Source organism: Geotrypetes seraphini, chromosome 12 (assembly GCF_902459505.1).
Source record: "Geotrypetes seraphini chromosome 12, aGeoSer1.1, whole genome shotgun sequence".
NCBI lineage: Eukaryota > Metazoa > Chordata > Amphibia > Gymnophiona > Dermophiidae > Geotrypetes > Geotrypetes seraphini.
Window position 1 is genome coordinate 37,128,549 of NC_047095.1, and position 22,601 is coordinate 37,151,149.

Below are 22,601 nucleotides of genomic sequence, written 5' to 3' on the forward strand. Positions count from 1 at the left end.
TGTAAAGATGGCCGTGGCATTTTTTGATTCTGTTTAAATCAGGTGACTCATCAACTACCTCACTGATAACATCAGTTCAGTGGGAGGAGCCTAAACTAGTGTCATCCATTCTATTTCTAAATTTCCTGGATGCACCGTATTCAGAATGTATATCCAGCGTTGAAACAAGCCTTCAAATAATTTGGCTGGTGGTTGGCTGGAACTAAAGACCATAGAGGTACTTAGAAATGTATTATCTGAAAAAAAGATCACTAAGAAATTAGGCACTTTGAAGTTTATTATATGCTGTTGTGGATTGATGGTGTATATTACATAGACAACGTCATAAACAACATTGGGCTATTTTAATACATGCTTTCTAGATTGCCATAGAAGTTGTCGAGCCCTAATTTTGTTAGCCATGTGCAAGGCTTTACAGGCGGCTGGGGGTGCTGCTTTGGTTCCAGGGTTTTTTTGTTTGTTTTTTTGTGGGGGGTCTTTCCCTTTCACAGCCACCCTGCTATGGTTGTCTCTATCTGACCCCCTCAGCCATTGTCCAAGCAGCTGCGGGTGTCTTGGGACTGGCTGATCAGTTTCCTCCAGATGGGGACTTAGATCTTGGGGAGGATTTTCCAGAAATCTACCATACATGAAGCGACAAGCCTCTACATTAAATCAGTACACAAACGGCGGAGAAACAACAAACCCCAATGGTACTACGCAGAAATCTCGCACCTCGTCAAGGAGAAGAAAAAAGCATTTATTTCCTACAAACGAACGGAGACTAGGGAAGCTAAACTAGAACATAGGGCGAGGTCTGCAGCGGTCAAAACGGCAGTCAGGGAGGCCAAACTTCGAGTGGAAGAGACTCTGGCAAAGAACATGAAGAAAGGGGACAAATCCTTCAGGTATATTAGTGATAGGAAAAAGAACACAGATGGGATAGTACGCCTTAGAAAACCAGATGGGAACTGCGCAGAATCAGATTCCGATAAAGCAGAACTACTGAATGAATACTTCTGCTCAGTCTTCACCTGCGAGGCACTGGGGCACGGTCCGCAGTTGCAGGCAAGGCCCAGCGTGGAAGACCCGTTTCAGAATTTTGAGTTCACACCTGGCGACGTCTACTATGAACTGGCAAGACTCAAGGTGAACAAAGCCATGGGACCGGACAATCTACACCCCAGGGTGCTCAGTGAGCTGCGTGATGTCCTGGTAAAACCGCTATCAGGACTCTTCAATCTCTCCCTAAGTTCGGGGAGAGTCCCCATAGACTGGAAAACAGCTAACGTTGTTCCACTGCACAAAAAGGGTTGCAGGGCAGAGGCTGAAAACTACAGACCGGTGAGTCTCGCATCAATAGTTTGCAAACTCATGGAAACACTAATCAAACGTAAATTAGACGCAATCTTGGATGAGGAGAATCTATGGGATCCCAGTCAACACGGATTCACCAAGGGTAGGTCCTGCCAATCCAATCTCATCAGCTTCTTTGACTGGGTAACAAAACAGTTAGACTTGGGAAAATCCGTGGACGTCGTATACCTAGACTTCAGCAAAGCTTTCGATAGCGTCCTGCATCGCAGGCTGTTGAGCAAGATGAAATCAATGGGGCTGGGAGAAACACTAACTACATGGGTCAATGACTGGCTGAGTGGCAGACTTCAGAGAGTGGTAGTTAACGGTACCCTCTCTAAAACATCGGAGGTGACCAGTGGAGTACCGCAGGGCTCAGTCTTGGGCCTGCTCCTTTTCAACATATTCATAGGTGACCTAACTCAGGGGCTTCAAGGTAAGGTAACGTTATTTGCTGGCGCCGCCAAACTATGCAATATAGTGAGAAACGGCATTTCATCCGATAGTATGACACAGGACCTACATTTGTTGGAGCTTTGGTCCTCGACCTGGCAGCTGGGCTTCAATGCTAAGAAATGCAAGATCATGCACCTCAGCAGCAGAAATCCGTGCAGAACTCCTTGAATGGTGAGACCTTAGCTAGAACTTCAACAGAACAAGACTTGGGAGTGATCATCAGCGCAGACATGAAAACTGCTGATCATGTGGAGAAGGCTTCATCTAAGGCAAGACAGTTGTTAGGTTGCATCCGCAGGAGTTTCGTCAGCCGGAAGCCTGAAGTCATAATGCCATTATACAGAACCATGGTGAGGCCTCATTTGGAATACTGTGTGCAATTCTGGAGGCCACACTACCGAAAAGATGTGCTGAGAGTAGAGTCTGTGCAACGGATGGCCACCAGGATGGTCTCGGGGCTCAAGGATCTATCGTACGAGGAAAGGCTGAAAAATATGCGGCTGTACTCACTCAAGGAACGTAGGGAGAGAGGAGACATGATCGAGACGTTTAAGTATATTACCGGCCGTATCGAGATGGAAGAAGAGATTCTCTTTCTCAAAGGACCCTCAGCCACAAGAGGGCATCCGCTCAAACTCAGGGGTGGGAAATTTCATGGCGACACCAGGAAATATTTCTTCACCGAGAGAGTGATTGATCCTTGGAACGAGCTCCCGGTGCAGGTGATCGAGGCAAACAGCATGCAAGAATTTAAGAGCAAATGGGATGCCCATGTGGGATCCCTTAGAGCAGGGGTGTCGAAGTCGGTCCTCGAGGGCCGCAATCCAGTCGGGTTTTCAAGATTTCCCCAATGAATATGCATGAGATCTATGTGCATGCACTGCTTTCAATGCATATTCATTGGGGAAATTCTGAAAACCCGACTGGATTGCGGCCCTCGAGGACCGACTTCGACACCTGTGCCTTAGAGGGTTAAGCCAAGGGAACCTGTCACCAGGAGTAGGATCCCTAGGATAGTAGACTTGGGGGTGGGTCAGTAGAGTGGGCAGACCTGATGGGCTATGGCCCTTATCTGCCGTCATCTTCTATGTTTCTATGTTTCTACTCCCTCGAGGCAGACTTCTCCCGCCGCCCGACCTTGGTCGAAGCACCGGCCTAAATGTACTTCTTCCTCGAGGCAGCAGTCCGCCAAACGGCCTAGGGATTCTCCCCCGAGGCGGAGTAGGTCGCCCGGTCCTCGAACTACGGGGTCCATCAAGCCCTTGGACCTAGTTCTGTCTGACCCTCGTCTTCGTCGCTCTCCCATGCCGTCTTGGTCTCCGAACCGAGGGGCTTCGAGGTCGAAGACTCAGACCTTGCTGCCACATTGGAAGGTCTCTTCTTCCCGAGGTGGGCTCCCTGGGTCTCCGTTCCTCGAACCCCCAGGTCCTTGCCTTCCAGGCTCTCCAAGCATAGGCTGTCGTCGACTCCCCCTCGTTCTTTCAGCAGGGCCTCCTCGATGTCCCTAATGGTGGACACTGACATGCCGGCGCAGTACTCGAGGGAGGCTTCCCCCTTGCTCTGCTGCCCCGAAGTCCCGCTCAGCTTCGCCCCTTGAGGGGCATCCTGCGGGCAAGCCGTCCTCCTTCACCAGGTTCGTGATGGACATAGGCAAAGCGCTGCAACTGGACCTCCAGTCCGGATCTAAGTATACCCGGGAATATTTGGAGGAGATGGAGCTTCCTTATCCACCGAAGGAATCCCTTTGCCTCCCCTTGAATCCAGTTTTGCAGCAGACTTTCTTCCGGAATTTGGAGACTCCTTACGCTATTCCGGCCATTTCGTCCAAGATGGAGTCCAGATACCGGACGGTCCCCTGTAAAGGGTTTGAAAAGGCTCAGCTCTCCCATCAATCCTTGGTGGTTGAGTCTTCCTTGAAGTCTAATCCTTCCAAGGTCTACACGGCTGTCCCGTCGGGAGGGCCAGACTATGGACAAGTTTGGCCGGCGCCTGTACCAAAATTCTATGATGGCGAACAGGGTTCTGAACTACAATTTTACTTTTACATCATATCTGAAACAGTGCATCAAATCCATGCCCTCTTTTCAGGATGATTTGCCTGTCCATCGCCGGACGGAATTTTGCCGGCTAATGGATACGCTGTCGCAGATTTGACTTTATATGTTTCAGGCAACGTATGATTCCTTTCAACTCTCCTCGAGGGTCTCCACCTTTGCGGTAGCCATGCGCCGCCTAGTTTGGCTCCACATAGTTGATATGGACCAGAATCTGCAAGACCAGCTGGCGAATCTCCCGTATTTGGACAATGAACTCTTTGACGACTCCATCGAGGCAGCCACCAAACGCCTCTTCGAGCATGAACGCTCCTTTGCCTCCTTGGTCAGACCCAAGGCAAAGCCCGCTCCTCCTAAGTTGTACAAGCTGCTTCCCCGGCGTTATCCCCAGAAGTCCACGCCGGCTTTTTCCAGGCCTGCCTCCTCGGCATCCGCAGCAGCAGAGGGCCCCTCAGAAGCCTCAGGCCCCTGCAACGGCTAAGCCTGCGCCGTCGTTTTGACTATCCCTGTTGGAACGGGCCGGGCCCCTCCGTCCTCAAGCCTTCTCCTCTGCCTATAGGGGGCCGCCTCAGTGCCTTTTATCACTGCTGGGAACTGATTACTACGGGGAACTGATTACTACGGGGAACTGGGTCCTCTCCGTCATCAGAGAGGGGTATTCCCTACACTTCTGGATGCCTCCTCCGGACCTGCCCCCAAGAGAGTGTCCTTCCAACAGAGCGCAACTCCCCCTTCTTCTCCAGGAGGCTCATGCCCTCCTTCGCCTCTGGAGGAGGTCCCTTTGTGTCAGCAGGGCACTGGATTCTACTCCCGGTACTTTCTAATCCCCAAAATGACCGGGGACCTGTGCCCTATCCTGGACCTCCGGGTGCTGAACAAGTTCCTGGTCAAGTAGAAGTTCCATATGCTCTCTCTTCCCACGTTGTATCCCCTGATGGACGAAGGGGACTGGTTGTGCTCAGTGGACCTGAAAAAGGCCTACACTCACATTCCAATCCACCCGGCCTCTCACAGGTTCCTTTGCTTTCAGGTGGGAGACCTTCACCTGCAGTATCGGGTCCTCCCGTTCGGGCTCGCTTCGTCCCCACGGGTCTTCACGAAGTGCCTCATGGTGGTGGCGGCAGCCCTGCGGTCGCAGGGTCTTCAAGTGTTCCCGTACCTTGACGACTGGCTCATCAAGACACCGTCACGGCACAAGGTTATTTCAGTGACTCAACGGACTATTATGTTCCTTCAGCATCTAGGCTTCGAGGTCAACTTCCCCAAGTCCCAGTTGTGCCCCTCTCAGTCTCTGCAGTTGATAGGGGCGGTGCTGGACACGGTTCGCTTCCGCTCGTTTCTGCCTCGGCAGGCCACCCTCATTCACCTGTGCCAGCAGGTCTCCTTTCAGTCCACGGTCTCGGTGAAGCAGATGATGATCCTGTTGGGACACATGGCCTCCACCGTTCATGTGACTCCTTTTGCCAGACTTCACCTCAGAGTGCCTCAGTGGACCCTGGTGTCCCAGTGGAGACAGGACTGGGATCCTGCATCTCAGCACATTGCGGTGACTCCCTCCTTGAGGCGTTCGCTCTGCTGGTGGATGCTCTCTTCCAATTTTTCCAGAGATTTCTCTTTCTTACGTCCCCGCTGCAGAAGGTTCTAGCAACAGCTCTTCCGCATATGCTTGGGGGGTTCACTTCGATGGCATCCGGACTCAGGGTCTGTGGTCGAGCGCCGACCGTCGCTGCCACATCAACCTGGTGGAGCTTCGGGCCATTTACAATGCTTTGGTAGCCTTTCGGCATTTGCTTCAGGATTGCGTGGTCCTGGTGCTCACGGACAACCAGGTGGCGATATATTATGTGAACAAACAGGGGGGTACTGGTTCCCTGTCTCTTTGCCGAGAGGCTCTACAGCTCTGCGAGTGGGCAAAATGCCACAACATCTTCCTTCAAGCGGTCTACATCCAAGGTGAGCAAAACTGCCTGGCGGACAGGTTGAGTCGCCTTCTCAAGCCGCACGAATGGTCGCTCCATTCCTCGGCTCTGCGTCAGGTGTTTGCTCGATGGGGGACGCCGCAGATAGATCTGTTCGCCTCGCCCTTCAACCACAAGTTTCTTCGCTTCTGCGCCAGGATTTACTCCCCGGATCGTCTCGAACCGGATGCTTTCCTTCTAGATTGGACGGGACGGTTCCTCTACACGTTCCCTCCTTTTCCTCTGATTCTGAAGACTCGTACAGCTCAAGTCGGTCCATGCCACCATGATTTTGATAGCTCCTCAGTGGCCCAGGCAGCCGTGGTTCTCCCTTCTCTTCCGATTCAGTGCCAGGGAGCCTCTGCTTCTGTTTGTATTTCCTTCTCTGCTGTCTCAGAGCCGGGGTTCACTGCTGCATCCCAATCTGCAGTCTCTACACTTAACAGTGCGATTCCTTTCCACCTAACTCCCTGCTTCGGTTTTTCTCAGTCGGGGTGGGATGTCCTTGAGGTCTCTCGGAAGAGTTCCACTAGACAATGCTACTCCCAGAAATGGACTAGATTTGCTGCGTGGTGTGCTACGCATTGCGTGGAGCCACTGTCTGCCTCCTTGTCCTCTGTGCTGGATTAACTGCTGCACTTGTCTCGGTCTGGTCTCAAATCGACTTCTATTCGAGTCCACCTCAGTGCAATTGCTGCCTTTCATCAGCCAATTGATGGGAAATCGCTCTCGGTCTATCTGGTGGTTTCCCGATTTATGAAGGGCCTTTTCAATGTCCATCCTCCCCTCAAGCCTCCCCCCCCCCCCCCACCGGGTGGTTTGGGATCTTAATGTGGTTCTGGCTCAATTGATGAAACCTCCATTTGAACCCTTTGATAAGACTCACCTGAAGTATCTCACTTGGAAGGTGGTGTTTCTGATTGCCCTCACGTCTGCACGCAGATTCAGTGAGCTGCAAGCTCTGGTGGCAGGACCCGCCTTTTACTGTTTTTTATCATGACAAGGTGGTCCTTCGTATTCATCCTAAGTTCTTGCCTAAGGTGGTTTCGGATTTCCACCTCAACCAGTCCATTGTTCTTCCGGTGTTTTTTCCCAAGCCCCATTCTCATTCTGGAGAGGTGGTGCTTCACACTCTTGACTGTAAGAGGGCGTTGGCTTTTTACCTCCAACACATCCAGTCTCATCGGACGGCTCCTCTTCATATCTTTTGATCCTAATCGGTTGGGGCGTCCTGTTTCCAAGCACACCTTGTCCAACTGGTTGGCTGCTTGTATTTCCTTCTGCTACGCTCAGGCTGGTCTCCTGCTGCAGGGTTGGGTCACGGGGCATAAAGTCCGAGCGATGGCTGCATCTGTCACTTTCCTCAGGTCCACACCTATTGAGGAGATCTGCAAGGCCGCCACTTGGTCCTCGGTTCATGCATTCACCTCACTACTTTTGGATACTTTCTCCAGGCGCGACAGCCTGTTCGGCCAGTCGGTTGTACGTAATCTGTTCTCCTGAATTGCCAACTTTCCCACTGTCCCATCCTGGTTAGCTTGGAGGTCACCCACATGTAGAGAATATGCTGCCTGCTTGTCCTGGGATAAAGTACAGTTACTTACCGTAACAGGTGTTATCCAGGGACAGCAGGCAGATATTCTTGCAACCCTCCCTGTTGTCCCTGGATAACACCTGTTACGGTAAGTAACTGTGCTTTTTCTGCAGGATTTGGTTCTTTCTGGTTGTTTTGGGAAGTTGAAAGAGCGGCAGCATTTGGTTCGGCTGGTTTAGCTGACAAACTGCAGGGCGTTCTGAAAGGTTCTTTTTCTAATCAGTATCCAGCAGTGTCCCCTGGTCTGATTTGGATCTGTTCTTTGGTCTTCTCCATGTGAGTGTGGAGTTGTATGTTCTGGTTTAGCCTTGTTGATTTCTGCTTGGCTATTCCTAAAGACCGATTGTAAGAGGGACTGCACAGCCCACTTGTACTGTAACCAAAATTTAGTGTCTCAGTCTCCATCAGTAAATCCATCCCTTTCAGTGCCGGTCTGGAGGGACTAAAAAGAAAATTAGCAGGTAAGGACCTAATTTCTCCTTACTTTTTGCCTCCCTAGCGGTTTACAATGAGCTGAAAAAGTGCTCATTATGTACCCAACGAGCGGTGGATGTGGCCTGCTTATGCACAAAGTGCTCTGCTGCTGAGAAGGGGAGTCCTTGTCTGCTTCTGGTGCCAATGAACAGGGTTCCCCTCTGCGCATGCACCGCTCGTCAGCTGTAGGCAGTGGGGAAGTCCAGGCTTCTCCTACCACCCTCACAGGGATTTCCCCAGCCGCCGATGGTCAGGGAAATAAGGTTTCCCTTACCGCCGATAATGCCGGGGATTCTCTTACCACTACAGTGCCTGTTGCCTGCATTTCTGCTTTAGTGACTGGGTCCATTCAGACCTCTTTGCCCCTACAGGCCTCGGGTGAGATTTTTTTGCTGGGCTTTTCTCCGGCTTTGGGAATCTTCGCCATTTTGCCTGTGGCCTTGTAAGACCTCCCTCCTGTTTTGGAGAGGCAGGAACAGACCCTAGGTGTTTCTCCTGTACCTGCTCTGAATGCTTTTTTGCCGCGGGGATGGGGGAGTTTCCCTAGATTTTGGTTTGGCCAGGTACAAGGCTTACTTGTAGGCAGCTGGTGGTCCTGCTTCTTCCCTGGGGGTCTTTGCCTTTGGCATTTACCTCCGTGTAGCTCTCCCCTCAGCATCTTCCTCCTTCCAGTCTTCGTCTTGGGATGAGAATTATTTCTTTATGGACCTGGTTTTGCCTTATGAGGACTTGGATCTTTTGGTGGACCCTTCAGATCTGGGACAATTGATGTGGTCGTTTGTTTTTCTGAGATTCAAGTTGGCAAGGATGCTTTGGTTGTACGTATCTTTCACCAGGAAAAACTGCAGGAGCATATTCTCCAGGTGTCTTTGGTTTTGCATTTTGAGGAGTAAGCCAAGGACTCCCCTCAAGTTGTGGACCCTCTGCTTAGAGGATCCAGTCAGTCTCCTGTTCCTTTCCTATGCACCAGGATATTCTGGATGTGGTGCGTGCACAGTGGAAGACTCAAGATGTGCCCTTTTGCTTGGCATGCTCCATGGACTGGCTCTATCCCATTTCTGATGGAGATAGAGATGCCTTTAAATCTCCTGTGGTTGATTCTCTTAGGCATACAGTGCCGGTTGAAGGCGGTTCGGCCTTGAGAGATCCCCAGGACCATAAGATGGGAGTCTCTCCTTAAGCAGAGTTTTGACATGACTACCTTGGCTGTCCAGGCAGTGATTTGTGGCAGTCTGTTACCCCGGGCTTGTTTTCACTGTTCTGAGCAGGACCTTGAAAGGGATTCTGCTGACTGGTCCTTGGTGTATCAGGAGGTAACTAAGATTGAGATCTGCACTTCTCTTTCTGATGCCTTGTATGATTTATTGTGGGCTTCTGCCAAGTCCATAGTCTTCAGAGTGACCACTCGCTATACCATAAGGATTCAGGTTTGGTTGGCAGATGTGGCCTCTAAGCCTAAGTTCAGTAAATTTCCCTTTCAGGGGTTCTTTCCTTTTTGGGGAGGAGTTGGATAAGCTTGTTCAGGCCTTGAGTGACTCTAAAATGCCTCAGCTTCTGGAAGACCGACCATGGCTGGCGTCTCAGGGTGGCTCCAGCTGTGGGGATTCGTCAGTATCATCCTGGCCGGGGCATGGCCTTCTCTTCCAGAGGGTGCTTCTTTCAGCTCATTCAGTCCTTTTGGGGAACCCGCCAAGAGAGAGGGGTTGTGACTCCACTGGTGGCTCCCCTTCCACCCATCTGGCCCAATGAGTGGTTGCGAGATATTTACTGGGGGTGGGCTGAAATCACAATGGATAGGTGGGTCCTAGAGGTGATTTGGGTTGTCTATGCTCTCGAGTTTTACTAACTCTTACCATATCTCCTTATAAGGCAACTTGGAGGAAGTGGGCTTTTCGTCAGATGCTGCAAAGGTTGCTGGACCTCAAAGTCCCGGTGTCCCCTCAGGAGATTCGCACTGGCAGGTATTCCATTTACTTGGTGGTGCCCAAGAAAAGGGTGTTTTGACCCATTTTGGATCTGAAAGGTGCCAACAGGGTTCAGTCTTTTGTATGGAGACCCTGAAGTCCATGATTCTCATTGTTCAGCCTGGGGAATTTCTGACATCTCTCGACCGGACGGAGGCCCACCTTCAAATCCCAATTTGGGCCTCCCAGCAGAGATTCCCTTTGCTTTGTGATTTTTGGAAAGCACTATCAGTTTTGTGTGCTTCCTATTGGTCTGGCCACGGCTCTGTGGACTTTCATTAAGATTATGGTAGTGGTGGCAGCAGCCTTGAGCAAAGAGGACATTCTGGTTCATCCCTATCTGGATGACTGGTTGATTCGAGTGATGTTTTTTCAGGAGAGCTCCCAGGTCACAACTCAGGTTGTGGAGTTTCTGCAGTTGCTGGGCAGGGTGCTCAACTTCTCCAAAAGCTGGTTCACTCCATCTCAGCACTTGGCCTATCTTGGGGTTCTCTGACACCAGTTTGGGGAGAATTTTCCTTCTCAAGGCCCAGTCTGGTGCATGGATGTTGGTTGTCTTCTCATCCTGTTATGATCCATTTCTTGAGGGCAACAAAGTTAATGCCTCCGCTGGTGCGTCCTTCAGTTCTGGCCTGGGATCTCAATCTGGTCCTGTCTGTGCTGGTTCATGCTCTTTTTGAGCCTCTAAGTTCATGCAGATTGAAAGATCTTACCTTGAAAGCGGTGTTCCTTGTGGTTATTACATCAGGAAGATGTGTGTCAGAGTTGCAAGCCTTTTCTTGTTGGACTCCCTTCTTGGAGTTTTCTAGGGAGCTGGTAGTTTTCTGGCCTGTTTGTCCTTTCTCCCTAAGGTTGTTTCCCTTTTCAAGTGACTCACAGTTTCCCTTCCAGTTTTGGGTAATCAGTAGAGTTCCTTTGAGCTGAAGCAGTTGCACAAGTTGGATGTCCGCAGAGTTTTCCATGCCTATTTGAATAGAACTCAAGAGTTTTGGAAGTTGGATCATCTTTTGACCTTCTAGCGGGCAGACGTAAGGGAGCAGGTGCTTCTAAGGCTTCCATTGCAAGCTGGATCAAGGAAACTATCGCTTCCGCGTATCATCTTCAGAACAAGTCGGTGCCTGTTTCTCGAGGCTCATTCTACATGAGGTCAGGCAGCTTCTTTGGCAGATAATTCTCTGGTACTCCCTGGTGAACTTCTGTAAGGTGGCAGAATGATCTTCTCTACATTCTTGTGTGCATCATTACTGGGTTGACGTCCAGGCGAGTCGAGATGCTGTATGAAGCTACTAAGTAGTAGATTTAAAACGAACAGAAGAAAATATTTCTTCACACAATGTGTAATTAAACTCTGGAATTCGTTGCTGGAGAATGGTGAAATCAGTTAGCTTAGCAGGGATTTTAAAAGATTTAGATAATTTCCTAAAAGAGAATTCCATAGGCCATTATTGAGATGACTTGGGGAAATCCACCTCTTATTCCTAGGATAAGCAGCATAAAATCTTTTTTACTACTTGGGATCTAGATAGGTATTTGGTACCTGGGTTGGCCACTGTTGGAAACAGGATACTGGGTTTGATGGACCTTCAGTTTGTCCAAGGGGTTATTTTGGACCCCTCCTTGACATACAAGGATCAAATTGCAAATTTATGGAAGAAAATTATGCATGTAATGAGACTGGTGAAATCTTATTTTTTTGATCATCATTTTGCATTGGTGGTTCAGATTTCTGGGGGACTCATGTCCCCCAGAAATTATGAAAGCAGCTCCATTAGACTTTAAACTATCCCTATTGAATTACCTTACCGATAACCTAAACAATGGAAAATTCCTCATTAATAATGGTCATATTATAATAACCCCAATTCCAAAAAATCATAAAGAATCACCAACATCAGTAACCAACTATAGACTAGTAGCATCCATCCCATTTATTGTAAAAATCATGGAAGGAATGGTACACACCCAACTGATGGAATATCTCGACCAGTTCTCTCTCTTGCATGAAACTCAATCTGGTTTTAGGCCTCTGTTTAGCACTGAGACAGTAATTGCGGCTATCCTGGACAATGTGCGCTACTTGTTTAGTAAGGGCATCAACGCCCTAATCATGCAATTTGACATGAGCTCTGTCTTCGACTTGGTGGACCATGGGAAACTATTACAATGCTTAGACGCAATTGGAATCAGAGGAGAGGTGTTAAACTGGTTTCGAGGTTTCCTTATATCACGCACCTACCAAGTCAGTTTTAATTACAATCTCTCTGATACATGGAGCAATCCTTCTGGCGTGCCACAGGGATCACCATTATCCCCACTGCTGTTCAATATTTACATGGCCTCATTGAATGCGCAATTGTCCCAACTGGGGATAAAACTATTTAGCTATGCTGATGACTTCAGGATAATTATCCCATTTACTACCTCTATCTAAGAAGTCACCCCCAAAGCAAAAGAAGTACTAAATTGGATGGAGCAATGGATGACTGAATTCAGACTAAAGCTAAATTCAGAGAAAACAAAATTTTTTATAGCATCGCCACGCCCACTTGACACTAAAGCATCATTGTGCATCAATAACCTTAGTTATCCCATTCAAGCCACTATGAAGATATTGGGAGTAACACTGGACCAGAGCCTGACCATGAAAGACCAGGTAGACTCCCTGATTAGAAAGATCTTTCTGGAAGCTTTGGTCCATAAGAGCTTACTTTGATGTCTCATCATTTAGAATTCTGGTACAATCCCTCATACTGAGTCAACTCTATTATTGTAACATCGCCTACTTGGCACTCTCCCAGAAGAACATGCGCCAATTGCAACTGGTACAAAATGCAGCGGTTAGGTTACTTTGTGGACTGAAGAAGTTTAATCATGTGACACCTTCCTACCGACTTCTGCACTGGCTGCCGATGGAGGCACGTGTGAAATTCAAGTTTGGTTGTTTTTGCTTCAAGGTACTTTACGGCTTAGCCCCTAAATATATAACAGACCTTTTCTCCTTCACAACCAACAGATTCAGGAGAACCTCACATCTGAACTTTGTTTCTCCACAGGTTAGAGGTTGTAAATTTAAAAGTCATCACCAATATCTTCTCTCACATCAAGCAGCATTATGGGATAAAGACCTGGAACAACTGCTCGTGCCTACTACTTATAGGGAATTCAGGAAACGCCTAAAAACACATCTGTTCCTGAAGTACTTGAGTAACTGATCTATACAATCTTAGTCCTCAACAAATAATCTCTAGAACTGTTATTCACTAACTCTGAACTTTGTTTATTCCACTCGATCTGTAATACCTTTTAATCATTGTAAACATCATAGAACTTCATGGTCCTGCGGTATATAAACTGTTGTTGTTATTATTATTATTATTGTTACTGCTTTTCATGTACCAGTAGAAGGAAAGCCTCTTATTGCTCATCCTTTGGTCTCCAGATTCATGAAAGTGCTTTTCAATGTCAATCCACCTCTCAAGCCTCCACCTGTCGTTTGGGACCTTAATGTGGTTCTTTCCAGTTTGATGAAACCACAATTTGAACCAATGGCCACAGCTCATCTCGAGTTTCTCACCTCTGCCAGGAGGGTCAGTGAGTTACAAGCGTTGGTGGCAGATCCACCCTACACTTCTCCCTTCGGATTCGCGGGGGATAGGGGGAGAGCCGGACCGCGAATGATGAAATACCGCAAATATCTTCTGGCCCGGCTCTGACCCACCCCTGGCTCCCTCCTGCCTTCCCCCCGGCATCCCGGCCTTACCTGGTGGTCTAGCGGGCTTTCGGGGCAATAGCGATCTTTCTACACTCCTGCCCCGTGCAGATCAGATCGCCAATAGGAAATGGCTGCCATGAGTTCCTGTAGTCTCGTGAGACTACGATGGGAACTCCCACAGCCATTTCCTATTGACTATCTATACAGGGCTGGAGTGTAGGAAGATCGCTCCTGCCCCGAAAGCCCGCTAGACCACCAGATAAGGCTGGGACGCCGAGGGAAGGCTAAACTTTTTTCCCCCCCTCCCCCAAAAATCGCAAATATGTGAAATTGCGATTGCCAAAACTGCGAATGGGGAGGGGGAAGCACAGTTTTTCATCATGACAAAGTGGTTCTGCGCACACATCCAAAGTTTCTACCAAAAGTTGTCTCAGAGTTTCATCTCAATTAATCGATTGTTCTTCCAGTGTTTTTTCCTAAACCTCATTCTCATCCAGGAGAAATCACTTTGCACACTTTGGACTGTAAACGAGCTTTGGTCTATTACATTGACTGGATAAAGCCACATCGAACATCTCCCCAACTGTTCATCTCTTTTGATCCAAACAAGGTGGGAACATCCTGTTTCTAAGAGAACGATTTTACAAAGTGGATGTGACAGTGAGATAGGACTCTGTCTTTGGGTCCTCAGTCTTGATGGTTGGCGCAGTAAGCCCACCGTAGCTTTTTAGGGACTGCTTTTGTACATTTCACTTATCTAGAATGTCTCGCCTATTGCAGTGGAAAAAGAGATTATGTACTTACCCTGGTAAGCTTTTTTCCAGTAGATAGGTGAGATATTCTACACTCCCGCCATCTCATTTCTGCGCCTGTCTACTGTCTTAGTTTATGCGTCTCCAAGTTGTATCTTGGATGCCAGTCAGCCCTTGGGGGCTGGGGAGTATTCTGCATATATATTCCTCTTTTCTGCAGGAAAAGTTTAGTTTCTAAGCTGCTTCAGGTTTTTGCTGGTTGTTTGCAGCTGATATTCTCATGTTACTTCTTTGAGCAGAATAGTTATGTGGGACCTTGATTGTTATGGGTGTGTCTACTTCACATTGGTTTGGTAACTCTTGCTGCTTGGGTACTAAGTGTAAGTGGAGCTAAGGAGCTCAGTGAAGTACTGAAGAGGCACAGATAATAATCCGAACTGGATTCCTTCTGCAGATGGTACGCGGTTATGGGGACACTAGAATGTCTCACCTATATACTGGAAAAGAGCTTACGAGGGTAAGTGCATAATCTTTTTCTCCTTTTTGCTTCAGAACCACTCATTTTAACAAGTGACTTCCTCTGATGGATGCCCCAGGCCTTTCTCGTCCCGGATCCTGTGTCGGTTGCGCAGAGATGCCGGTTGAGGTGCATCTGTGTTCATGGGAGCTTCAGGCTCATCCCCTAGTCAGTCCTCCAAGGTCTTGGAAAATAAGAATTACCATACTGGACAGATGGACGGTCCATCAAGCCCAGCATCCTGTTTCAAGTTTCAAGTTTATTGAGTTTTAATATACCGACCATCAGCAAGTATCTGGCCGGTTTACAATAAAATTTAAAAAGATAATAATAAGTAAATAATAACTAGAAAATAATAAAGTGTACATCAAGGACATAAACAGGACAAACATGAAAGTGAGGGAAAAAGGGAAATGGGAGGGGAAAGTTACATGTTAAAAGAAGAAAGGAGAGAGAGGGAAGGGGTAAAACGTATGGGGTGGGATCGCTTTATAAAAGCGGTTTGCTGAGTAAGGAAAGAGAAAGAAAAAAAAAAAAAGGTAAAATAAATAAATAAAATGAAAGATGTCTAAATGCAGGAGAAGGCATCGCTGAATAAGAAAGTCTTCAGGCTTATCTTGAATTTATCAAGTTGATGTTCGAATCTGAGTTGCTGTGGCAGTGCATTCCACAGAGTTGGAACTACTACTGCGAAATTTATTTTTCTAGTGTAGAAAAAATCTTTTATGGAAGGGATTAACAAAAGGTTCTGGTCTGCTGATCTCAGTAAGCGTGTCGGGCATTGTGGGATAAGACGTTTATCAAGATATAAAGGCAGGTGGGAATGTCTTATTTTAAAGGTGATATGATAGGAGACTGACTACCACAACAATAGCCACCAGTGAAGAGAGGGTGACCTCTGCTCGAAAAATGCCCAGAGAAGTGAAATCCCGAAGAGGGGGCGAGAACCTCCCCCTGGAAAAAAGGATCCACCATCCAATCACAGCACCGGTGCACAGAATACCACACCCTGCTCTCCGATGGAAGCCAGAACCTCCCACAAGTTCAATGCAGTAATATTCCAAACATCCCGAGCAAAAATTCTCCTGTGCAAAAAGACAACGCCACGTACCCAGCTGAGGAACGTGCCTGAAAATCTTCAAGGCCCTCAGGGGTCCCAACGCGGCCCCGCCTCGAGATCCGCTCCAGGAGACCCAAAAACCAACAGTGGCCAAGCTAGATCACAAGTGTAGTACAACAGATTTTATGCTACTTATCCTAGGAATAAGAAATGGATTTCCCCAGGCCATCTCAATAATGACCTATGAACTTCGCTTTAAGGAAATTATCTAAACTTTTTTTTTTTTTTTTTTTTTTTTAAACCCTGCTAAGCTAACTGATTTCATCACATTCTCCAGCAACAAATTCCAGAGTTTATTTATACATTGTTTGAAGAAATTATTTTCTCCAGTCTGTATTAAATCTACTACTTAGTAGCTTCATTGCATGCCCCCTAGTCTTAGTATTTTTGGATAGCGTGAACAAGTGATTCATATCTACCTTTATCCACTCCACTCAGTATTTTATAGACCTCTTATTATCGCCCCTGAGTCATCTCTTCTCCAAGATGAAGAGCACTAGCCACTTCAGCCTTTCCTCATAGGGAAGTTGTCCCAAACCTTTTATCATTTTTGCCGCCCTTCTCTGTACCGTTGTTAATTCTGCTGCATCTTTTTTGAGATACGGTGAGCAGAATTGCACACAGTATTCAAGGTGCGGCCGTACCATAGAGAGATACAACGGCATAACATTTTCATCTTCGTTTTCCATTCCTTTCCTGATAATTTATAACATTCTATTTGCTTTCTTAGCCTCTGCTGCACATTGAGCTGAGGGTTTCAACATATCCTCAACGATGACACCTAGATCCTTTTCCTGGGCAGTGAGTACCATGTTGAAAAATCTAAGGGATATTTGTAGAATTTCCCACACTCTAGTGCAGGTTGTGCTCAGGTTGGCGACTTATTTTTTTCACCTTATGTATTGCAAACGGGGGGAGGGTTTGTTTGTTTCATTTGGTATATGTTAATTGTATGATCAGAATGGACATGTTTCTCTGGGAGCATCCCCATACCCCTCCCTATTCTGCTTCCTGTCCAGGGCTGACCATCTGCTTTGGTACGAACTGAAAAATTGGAGCATAGCCCAGAGAGAAGGGAGGCGGAGCAAAATAATTCTAATGAAGCTCTACAAGAATTCTCGTGAGAATGGGTTGACTACCCGAAGGTACAGGAATAATGTGTCTGTCTACTAGAAAGATTACTGAGGTAAGAACCTGATCTTTCCTTTCTGGCTATGGGTTATAATTGCAGCTATACCCTTAGTGTTCCTAACCATTTTTTCTATGATTATTATTGTAGTTATTTTCCTTACTTTTATTAATTATAATGTACTCGTTTAGCTAAATGGTTATATCAATGGGTGGTATATCAAGGGGCTCATTTTCAAAATACTTAGTAACCTATGGGATTTTGCAAGTCTAAGTGCTTTGAAAATAAATCTCTAAATGATAAATTAAACTTGGATGAGATGGAGTTAGCTTGACTGATGATACAAAATACAAATCTTCTATTAGCGTCACTGCTACCAGCTGAGAGCTAAACTAGCAGTTCACCTTCATTTGTCTTCAGCAGAAGATTGTCCATACCTTTACTAGAATGTCTAGCAGCGCTATAAAAATGATTAGTAGTAGTTGTCGTCGTCAGTATTATCTTGACCAGGCTACATACAGAATTGCAGTGCCTTTGGTTGAACTATACTTTGAAATATATACATCTAATGCTTCAAAAGGGCTCCTCTACCATACTATCCAAACATGTTGCAATATAGAAGTGAAATCTACATTTGGAACCTTGTAGACATAGGCTCCTCACTCTTTGTGTTTTTGGTTTTTTTTTTTAACCCACTCTCTTCTTCCTTTTCCTTAACCTCTGAATTGGTATGAATGAGTTTTGTCTTGTCTAACTTTATAGCTTTTTTTCTAGTTTTATACTGTTGTAATTTTATATATTGTAAATGGCTTTGACCTGTAAGAGAAAGCAGTATATCAAATACTCAAACCCTCATCTGGAGAGACAATCTGTATGACTGCAGAGATACATTTATTCATGGAGTAAGCATAGTTGCACACCTGTAATGGATTTTTTCCCCTGTGGTCAGCAGGATTCTTTAGCCACTAAATCCTCTCTCCTTACCTCCACCTGAGGTTGAAGCCGCCTAGGGAAAATGGAACTGTCATTGGAAGGAGCACAGGAATACCCAAGTTGGCTCAGAAAACGTTTGACCTCTGGGATGTTAACCCAATGTGACTCTTGGTGACATAATCACCAGTGTGACCATAGGTTCTCCTAGGACAAGCAGGTATAATAATCTCAAAGATGGGTGATGTCATCCATAGAACTTGTACATACAGATACAAAGTCTATTGTCACTTTAAAATTTAAGGCACTGCCTGTACCACTTGTGTGCCGATGACTTCCTGCCAGACATCAACTTGCAGGACCTGCATTTTAGTAACAAAACTAAGAAGCCAACTATGGGAGGTGGATGGGTTGTGAGAATATATACCTGCTTTCCTCAGAGAACACCTGCTTACAGGTAAGTTATTTTGCTATCCCGCTGTGCCCTAAACACCTGTATGGGTATGCACCCTGATCTGTTGCCAGTTTTCCTTTTTTTTCCTCTGAAAGGAAGAGTGGTGAAATTTGGTAGGAGATGTTCTTAAAGTACATTCCAATTAATCTTGCCAAGCATTTTTTTTCATAAGTGGTACCAGAGTATGCTACCAGATATCCCTGCCCTTTTCGATTTGAGTTAACTTTATAAGCTAATTTGGTGGACTTGTCCAAAGGTCTGGCTCTATTGGATATCCATTTTGGATACTTTTCAAGAGATAATAACAACTATCATACTCTGAGAGGGCAGATCATTGCCTACTTCATTTCAAACCTTCTGAGATCAAGGTGGAACATCATAAACTGGTAACTTAAATGTAAGTTGGCTCTATCACAAGCCTGAGAATGATCCTCCTTGCCTTCTGTAGCTTATAGTGCAAAAAAAATGGATTTTATTTTTCAAATGTCAAAATTGATGGCATTAAAACATGGACATATAGCTAAACTTTTATAAAGCTTTAGAGTATGTGAGACTTGAAGGGCCTTACCAAGGTAGAGGCTTTAGTAAGAGAGACTTTGCTGTTGGGACACCATTACTTTACTACCCTTTTTTAAGGTGTTACACAAAGTTCGTATCTTGATATCTAAACACCACTGCAAACTGTGGGTATAGGGTTGGGGTTCGAAGGGGCTTTTCAAGGGTGTTTGTTTTGCATCACTTGTTCTTAAGAATAAATTTAAAATAAACTTTAAAAAAACATTCAGGAAGTTGTTTTATTAGCTGTTGCTTGCTCTTAAGATGTATATTTTTAAATAGACTTATCACTTAAAACAACTTCTGGTAGCAATAATACATTTTCAGTTGAAACATCTTCTAGTATGACAACTGTCCTGTGTTTCTTTGCATAGGCGGGTAATTCTGGTCCTGGACCAGGAGGTCGAGGAAGAGGTAGAGGTCAAGGCAATTGGAACATGGGGCCACCTGGAGGACTTCAAGAATTTAATTTTATTGTACCAACTGCAAAAACTGGACTAATCATTGGCAAAGGTAATATTTTATGGCTTTGTTTTTTGGTTTCCTATATAGTATGTGGGGAAATTGGGATTGCACCTGTCTATATATGTTGAACTCAGACTCAATGCTTGTTGACAAGTTTTTTTTTTTTTTTTTTAATAAGTATTATTGTCTAACTTTACCCATTTTACCCTGGGTTTTAATGCGGAGCATGGAGAAGTTTGTGATTTTTGACTATTTTGTCAGTCCTCAGCTGGGTTTTCTGTTCAGAGTTTGTTTATGGCTCTCAACAGAAGTTTGGAAGCTCTAGGCGAATACAGTCCTCAGGATCCCGCCTAGCAGCAGCTTACAAGAAATCCCAAGGCAAGTCACCAAACTCATATGGATAGCAGGGAGGTTGTCGACTTAGGAAGGCCTAGGCTCAAATTCTTTCACCCTCTACTGGACTTAAGCAGCCAGAGAAGGTGTCTAAGGTACAAGCAATGGGGCAACAGCTAGTGGATATTCAAGCTGTAGAATCCATACCAACCGAGGAATTGGGCTTGAGCAGATATTCTCTATACTTTATCATGCGACAGAATGTCTGAACACTGAAAGCCAATCCTGGATCTGCTGTAGGTCAATACAGCACTGAAAGGTCTCTGATTCTGGATGGAGACTGTGCTTTTCTACATAGCTTCACTAGCAACAGGGGACTTTCTGGATTTGACAGAGGATTCCTTGCATATTCCCATATTCTATCCCACAGGAAGTTCATAAGATTATCCTAGGACAAGCAGGCAGCATATTCTCACATAAGGGTGACGTCACCCATGGAGCCCGGTATCGCAGTCTGACAAGTGAACTGTCACTTCAAATTTTAAAAAATTTTGCGACTGCCCGCACCACACATGCGTAAGTGCCTTCCTGCCTGCCGAGGCACAAGATTCCTCAGTCTGTTTTCCACGGAGCAAAGAAGTTAGCTTTTTCCTGAACTCTGTTCAGTTTTTTACTTGCCTTCCCGCTGCGCGTCTTTTTAAATTTTTTTTCCTAAATATTCTTTTTCTTTTTTCTACATTTTTCAGTTTGTTTTTTTTTAAATAACAAAACCTTTCCATCGAGGTACTCCCCCGTCTTCACGGTGGGGGACTCACGCTGTTGCATTGAGTTATCAACTTTCTTCGGGTTGATAGCTTTTCAGTTCACATTGTTTACTTTTGCTTCATTTGTGCATTTCTTTCTAGAGCAGTTTTTACAGCGCATTCATGGAAGTTGCTAAGTCTTCGTAACTGTTGACGTCGAAGGCATTGGGGAAGCCTGCTAAGAAACCATCTGATTCACAGCAAGTGTCTCAGGTCTCTAAAGCATTGAGTCAGACGATGCAGACCAAATGACTCCACTGCTCTCCAACTTCACAGGTTGTCTCATCTCCAAAGTGTGCTTCCTCGTCAAGATCATCCACACTGAGGCACCATTGGTATCTGCTGTTCTGCCTTCTGTACCGGTGTCATTATTTCGGGAATGACTTGAGTTTTTCCAGAGGGAGCTGGTTAGTGTGTTCAAGCTGCTGCCAACACAGCCTACTCCTTTGGTTATGGCCCCGCTTGAACATAGTGTTATGAGTCCTGAAGGTACCAATGCCAGCTATTCGGTGGAGCATCAATCATTTCCTGTGAGGCATCCTCATTCCTCTTCTCAATGACGCTCACCATCATTGTTCCAGATCATCTCATAGATGTTCATCGTCAAGGCCTTGAACATCATCTTTGAGACATCGACGTTCCTCTTCAAGGTTTTCTTGTCGATCCCATGCATCTAAGCACAAATGAGATATACACCAATCCTCGTCATCATCTTTGAGGGATTGGTACCGACGACATCAGAAGGCTTCTCACGGTCATCACCCTCGTTGTTCTCCATCTCCAAGCCTCCGGGGTCATTCCATGTCAAGTGGACCAGGAGCCCATGCTTGATCCTCCCCCCTTTGAAATCCAACCAAATTTTACAGGGGTGTTGTCTAGGGTCTCAAATGAAACTGCAAAATTTTTTGGATCTATCTCAATTTGGTCAGGAGATAGGGGTGGTTGAACAAAAGCAATCAATCCTTTCTCATGCCTCGTGTGACCTAAAATGCTAACTTTGCTTAAGCACTGCGGCAGAAGGAAACTACCTAAGAGTCACCTCAGAAGCACCTTGTAGTCATCTGGAACTGCAATTGCTGAAAGCATAAGTTTCACATTCTGGTGGATTGTGCAGACACAGACTGAATGAGTCCCTGATGAACTGACTAACACACCAAGTCAAAGCTCACAGAACTTTGAGAACCCAATTTCAGGCCCATGCTGACTGCGATAGGTGGTGTACAGTTCCTTCAGATTGCATAATAGCAATCTTTTCTGCTTTTGCACTTTTTTACCACTGATCTGAACAAAGCCATAATCTTTTTTGCCTGGGCATGTTCTAGAGATTTCATTGTCTTCATAAAAATCCAGGACTTTCTGTTTAATCTGCTGAGCAAGCACTTTTCCTCTCTTTGTTGCTGGAACAGCAAGAATGCCACCCTGCTGTTTCAGCTTCCTGGCCTTTTTAACCATTCTTGTTGAAACGCCAAATTCCAAAGCAGTTTCTCAATAGTTCAGCTGTGTGGAGCAAGAGTGAAAATTTGTATTTCCTTCCTGTTACTAGATAGTTCCAACTTCTGCTTCAGTTCAGTCAATAGAAGGTCATAGTTAGAACACCTTTTACATTAGCCACTTTCTGGTTCTGCTTTGATATCAGCTGGAGTTAAGTCACCAATAATTGCATTATGGGCTTCAGAGAGTTTGCGTTTAGCATAACTTAAGGATGAGTACAGATATTAGATTCCACAAAGTAGAAAGTCTAGAGTGTCTTTTAATTAATTCTTGGTCAGGCAAAGAGAAATCAATTAAGCTTCAAGAAGGTTTCTCCAGAATAGAAGGTAAATGGTTTCTGGCACTCAGAACTATCATAGATTCCAATACTGCAGGGCTCCAACTTATTAATCATCTCCATAAGATAAGAGTCACCTAAAAATACAGAATAAAAGTAAGGTGAAAAATAGTGCGAGAACACAATGAAAATATAGCAAAGCAAGTTGTATATGTCAGCAAGTGCAGA

The 22,601-nt window shown here is 45.9% G+C and overlaps 1 protein-coding gene across 3 annotated transcripts in view; it reads left to right on the top strand.

The window, feature by feature from the left end:
- The window catches only part of FUBP1 (far upstream element binding protein 1), a 288,549-nt gene that overhangs the window by 127,304 nt on the left and 138,644 nt on the right, over nucleotides 1-22,601 (top strand). For all 3 annotated transcript variants that reach the window (XM_033916010.1, XM_033916009.1, XM_033916011.1), the window contains one exon: nucleotides 19,379-19,517. In XM_033916010.1, the coding sequence (XP_033771901.1) occupies nucleotides 19,379-19,517 (139 nt within the window). The remainder of the gene's footprint in view (nucleotides 1-19,378; nucleotides 19,518-22,601) is intronic.